This window comes from Oncorhynchus masou, unplaced genomic scaffold (genome assembly GCF_036934945.1).
Source record: "Oncorhynchus masou masou isolate Uvic2021 unplaced genomic scaffold, UVic_Omas_1.1 unplaced_scaffold_3114, whole genome shotgun sequence".
NCBI lineage: Eukaryota > Metazoa > Chordata > Actinopteri > Salmoniformes > Salmonidae > Oncorhynchus > Oncorhynchus masou.
The window spans coordinates 37,890-43,844 of NW_027009532.1; the positions used below are offsets into that span (position 1 = coordinate 37,890).

General features: G+C 46.5%; 1 protein-coding gene across 1 annotated transcript; it reads right to left on the reverse strand.

The window, feature by feature from the left end:
• Nucleotides 1–1,374: 1,374 nt before the first annotated feature.
• LOC135534184 (succinate receptor 1-like) lies at nt 1,375–2,301 on the reverse strand (the record flags this gene model as incomplete). Its single annotated transcript, XM_064961289.1, has 2 exons — nt 1,375–1,738; nt 1,935–2,301. Coding segments are annotated over 2 exons (731 nt in total), but the record flags the coding sequence as incomplete, so codon positions are not given.
• Nucleotides 2,302–5,955: the final 3,654 nt, after the last annotated feature.

A 5,955-nucleotide genomic window follows, 5' to 3' on the forward strand; every position in this document is an offset into this window, starting at 1 on the left:
CAGATAGTTCTAGGTCCCAAGAAACAAAGCGATCTGCTGTTGGATTCTGACAATTAATCTCAATGGTTGTACAGTCATCTCAAATAAAACTGTAAAGAACCTCGACGTTACTGTGGACCTCGATCTCTCTTTAGAATATTTTAAGGACAGCTTTTTCCATCTTCGTAACATTGCATAACTCTGCAACTTTTTGCCCAAAAATTATGCAGAAAAACGAATTCATGCTTTGGTCACTTCTAGATTAGACTAATCGGGCTGATTTCAAGGTTTTACTTACAAAGTGTTTCTTGCCCCTACCTATCTCTCTGATTCGGTCCTGCCGTACAGCCTACAAGTACGCTACTTTCACAAGATGCAGGCCTCCTTATTGTCCCTAGAATTTCTAAGCAAACAGCTGGAGGCAGGGCTTTCTTCTATAGAGTTCTCCCCTCCCGGAGGACCTGAGCCCTAGGACCTGAGCCCTCGGACCATGCCTCAGGACGACCTAAAAGTGACATGCATACCAATTCCATTCTCAGTACAAAATAAAGTAAGTAAGACAACCACCCACAGACAGGGTCGTTGCTGTATCACACAGATAACCACCCACAGACAGGCTTGTTGCTGTATCACACAGATAACCACCCACAGACAGGGTCGTTGCTGTATCACACAGATAACCACCCACAGACAGGCTTGTTGCTGTATCACACAGATAACCACCCACAGACAGGGTCGTTGCTGTATCACACAGATAACCACTCACAGACAGGGTCGTTGCTGTATCACACAGATAACCACCCACAGACAGGGTCGTTGCTCTATCACACAGATAACCACTCACAGACAGGGTCGTTGCTGTATCACACAGATAACCACCCACAGACAGGGTCGTTGCTGTATCACACAGATAACCACCCACAGACAGGGTCGTTGCTGTATCACACAGATAACCACCCACAGACAGGGTCGTTGCTGTATCACACAGATAACCACCCACAGACAGGGTCGTTGCTGCATCACACAGATAACCACCCACAGACAGGGTCGTTGCTGTATCACACATATAACCACCCACAGAGGGTCGTTGCTGTGATTCTTAAGATGTGAAGAACTTCCTCATTGTGTCTGAGATCTGATCATCTGTGTGGTGCAGCTGCTATAAAAGACACACACCCACCCCCGCCAAGTCTTTTCCAATCAAGGGAGGCGATGGGGATACGATGGATTTTTAAAATAATTGAGATGGTCATTTACCATGGTCCGATCGTTCAGCATTCATTCACAGTGGAGTGACAGCAGCCAAACCCTGGCCACCATGCCCCTCTCTCTCGTGCCCTATGGTCCTCTGGTTCCTCTTTCTCTCAAACAACCCTGTTACTGACGTCACATGATTCACCGCTGATTGCTGTCGTTGACTCTTCCAAAGCTGCAGCCCAGCGAACCCAAAGGTATCCTGAAGCCCTTTCTAAACTGCCGTCCCACAAAGCAAGTAAACAGCGGGTTGACACAGGTATTCAGGCTACATAGACAGATCTCCAGGCAGAATACCAGATCTAAGGGCTGCCAGACCGCCGGCCTGCCCAGGTACATGGCATGCATCACGATGGCCGCGTTCCTGCTCAGGTGGTAGGGCAGGTAGAACAGGGCAAAGAGGGTCAGCACGGCAGTCAACACGCGGGTCAGACGGAGACGTCCCCTCTTGTTCCGGTGGAGGTGTACCGTTGGCCGGCGGCTGCGGAGGCGGAGCTCCCTGATGCTGTGGACCAATTAAAATCATGTTGGAGAGGTGTTGTTTGACAGAATAGTATATATAATATATTAATATATTAAAAGAAAGAGATAGAGCCAAATCAAACACTCTATATTATAGGCTGTGTTTCCAATAATTTAATAAATCAGGATCAATTAATCAGTAAATCAACCAATCAACCAATACTGTAACGGGTAACTACCTGCGGAGGCAACAGTAACAGATGGAGTTTAGAGGTAAGAGGAAGCCGATGGTGGTACAGCAGATTGAGTAGGGTAAGCTCTCCTCAGTGTCGTCCAATAACATATACAGGGTACACACGGTACGATTATTGTCTCCGGGGCAATGTTGTAGCAAAGTCATGTGAGCTACAGGGACACTTATCACCATGGAAATCGCCCAGATAATGGCACAGAGGAAGCAGGTCTGCCGGCGGCCGAGTAACACCACAGAGCGCAGCGGGTGGACGATGGCGAGATAGCGGTCCACGCTAACGCAGGAAACGAAGAAGATGCTGAGGTAGAAGTAGTTGTGGTAGAGCAACCGAAGGGTCTTGCAGAGCGACACACCTAAAATTAGACAAACAGTCCGTAGGTATGGAACTAGGTGATCCTTTTGAGATTTGATTTTGATTTTTTTTTTTTATGTGGAACTCAGTCAGGTCTTAATATAGGCTAAGATTCCATCAGATCGAGTGTTAACCAGTGGTAACAGACACCCACATAGCAGATGTTTTGGCAGTGTTAGAAGTGGTGGAACTGCTTGGAGCTGTCAAATAGCTGATCATTGTCAAGAACCTACACCCGCCCCACTTGTGACAGAAGTTCAGAGCAAGAAAGTGTAGGCTATATAAAAATAAATATGCAAAAAAAAATAAACAAATCCTTAAGCTTAATTCACCTGTCAATCTACAGTTGAAGTTGGAAGTTTACATACACTTAGGTTGGAGTCATTAAAACTCATTTTTCAACCACTCCACAAATTTCTTGTTAACAAACTATAGTTTTGGCAAGTCGGTAAGGACATCTACTTTGAGCATGACACAAGTCATTTTTCCAACAATTGTTTACAGACAGATTATTTCACTTATAATTCACTGTATCACAATTCCAGGAGGGTCAGAAGTTTACATACACTAAGTTGACTGTTGTCACGCCCTGGCCTTAGTATTCTGTGTTTTCGGTATTATTTTGGTTAGGCCAGGGTGTGACATGGGGATTTATGTGGTTTGTTTTGTCTGGGGTTGTTTGTAGTTATGGGATTGTGTTTAGTATAGTATTTTAGGTAAGTCTATGGTTGCCTCGAGTGGTTCTCAATCAGAGGCAGGTGTTTATCGTTGTCTCTGATTGGGAACCATATTTAGGCAGCCATATTCTTTGGGTATTTCGTGGGTGATGGTTTCCTGTCTCTGTGTTTGTTGTCACCAGAATAGGCTCGGTCACTTTGGTTTTTCTTTTTTCCTTGTTTTGGAAGAGAAGAGAACGAGCGCCATTCTCCTTGCGGAGATGGTGCAAAATACATCAACACGGTCGGTCCCTGGGATTGGGCTGGCCAACACGATTCGGTTTGCTTGGAAGGAAAAGGAGTTGGAGCCTTTAGGACGGGAAACTTTTGGAAGGATAATATTGATGGGGATTCTAAAGCTGACAGTGAAGGACGTGTTTTGTTTCAAAGGCAACTTGTTGGAGGGAGCATACGACTTCGCGCTATATACAGAGGAGAAACACAATGATATCCTGAGAAGGGCAAGAGCAGTGGGAGGTGAGAAGCCGATGAGCCACTACGAAATAACAAGCCTGGCGAAGAACAACTTTAGGATTGTAACTGTCAACATTTACAACCCATACGTTAAGGACAAAGAGGTGAGGGCCTTTCTGGGGAGATACATGGATAACGTCTCCTCAGCAAGGCACCTCAAAGACTCCCTTGGGTTTTGGAATGGGAGGAGAGGCTTCCAGGCCCTCCTCAGGGAGGACCCAAAAGTCCTGGTCCTAAAGGTGGATGTATTGCCATCTCTTTTGTATTTGGCATACATCTACCCATTGCCGGCTTGTCTGAGGAGGCCTCTAGTGAGGCTTGTGTTTCAGTTTATGTGGAGTGGCAGGTGCGAGTGGGTCGCCAGGGCACGCATGATCTGTCCCATCGGGGAGGGAGGTAGAGGGGTACCACATTTCCCCTCAAGCTGGACACAATGTTTGTTTCTTTCTGTTAACGGAGCTTGCTCATCCAGTGATACACCCGTCCGGTTACCTCCTGCGGTGTTCTTCTCATATCAGGCGAGAAGCGTAATGGTGTGGTCTAACACGGGTCCTCGGGCGGAACAGCTGCCGTGGCACTTTGGTCATGCGGCCAAGTGGCTGCGTGCGCACCCTGAGGTTGAAGTTGCCCGAGTAGGTTTAGATCACAGGCACCTGTACGAGGAGGTCAGAAAGGCAGGGAGTCCGGCGCCTGTAGTGGGCATCTCGGAAGTGGTCTGGGAGGGAGTGCAGGCGCGGGGTCTGGACAACAGGCTCAAGGACCTGAATTGGTTGAACCTCCATAAGTGCTTGCCGGTACGTTCCATCATGTACCGGTATAGTTTGTTGCAATCCCCCACCTGTCCAAGATCCTCTTGTGGCAGGGAGGAGACTGTGCGCCATGTCTTTTGGGACTGTGCCTTTGCCGGAGTAGTATGGGCTAGGGCTCGGGTGTTGTTAGGTTAGGTAAGGGGGGATTTTGTATTGACGCGGGCCAGGTTAGAGAGAGGTGTAGGGAGAGCGAGAGGGACGGATAGGGACAGGTTTCTGCTCTGGCTTCTCATGAGTCTCTTTAAACGGGGGCTGTGGGAAGCCAGGCAGAACATGGTGAAGACAGGGAGAGATTGGGGGGTGGAAGGGATAGTGAGGAGGGTGGAAGGAGATTTGAGGGTAGGATGAAGAGGGAGGAGAGGAAGTGGGGGCAGCATGCTGCTCGGGAGAGGTGGAAGGGGGGTTTAGTGCTGGGTGTCATTTAGATTTGGAAGGGGAATGTTCCCTTAAGGTATGTAAGGGGATAGATTAGGGACGGGGAGATAGGGAAAGGTATTTTGTAGGGTGACTGGGAGGGAAGATGCTCCCCTAAGGTTTTGTTTGGGGTTTATGTTTAGTTAAATTAGTTTAATTAAAATACCATTATTTGATTATGTATGAAAATTATGAGTTGTAAAGAATGAATGGTATTGAAGATAATAAATCATTACAAAAAACAAAATAGGACTGTTTCGTTTTTTTCACGTTTCTTGTTTTGTAGCTTGTTTTATTTTCATCTTTATTAAAGATGTACAAAACTAACCACGCTGCATTTTGGTCCGCCTCTCTTTCACCAGAAGAAAACCGTTACAGAGTCACCCACCAACCAAGGACCAAGTGGCATGGTAAACAGAGGCAGCAGCAGCAGAGGCAGCAGGAGGAGCAGCAGCAGCAGCAGCAGTGGGAGGCTCAACTATTTGGAGGAATGGACTTGGGAGGAGATCCTTGACGGGAAAGGACCCTGGGCAGAGCCAGGGAATATTGCCGCCCCAAAGCCGAGCTGGAGGCAGCGAAAGCAGAGAGGCGGCATTATGAGGAGCTAGCACGGCAGAGCGGCTGGAAGCCCGAGAGGCAGCCCCAACATTTTTTGGGGGGTGGCACAGGGAGAGTGTGGCAGAGTCAGGAGCCAGACCTGAGCCAACTCCCCCTGTTTAAAAAAAAAAGCTGCGTTAGACAGGATTACCTACACAATCTAACCAGCTAAAATAGACAGAAGCGTGCTATATGGCAGACCAATCCGAACTCATCTCTTGGCATGTCCAGCCCACTTATTATCTCAGCCAATCATGGCTAGCAGGAAGGTGGTTGTATTGTTTTAGTGGCTTAACCAACTGGGCTCGTAATTTGAACAATTTTTATTCGTATTTACAGATGGCATACATGTCTGTTATTAAGGCACATGAAATTTCACATGTCCCAGAAGGCATTTCTACCCAAAAACGCATTTTGATAAAAAAAAATACTTTCAAATGGCTCTTGTGTGAAGTAGTGACTTGCGTAGTTTCCTGAAACGGGTTACATATGAATCTATAATCTATGATCTATAATCTATGATCTATGATCTATAATCTATGATCTATAATCTATAATCTATGATCTATAATCTATGATCTATAATCTATAATCTATGATCTATAATCTATGATCTATAATCTATGATCTATAATCTATGATCCA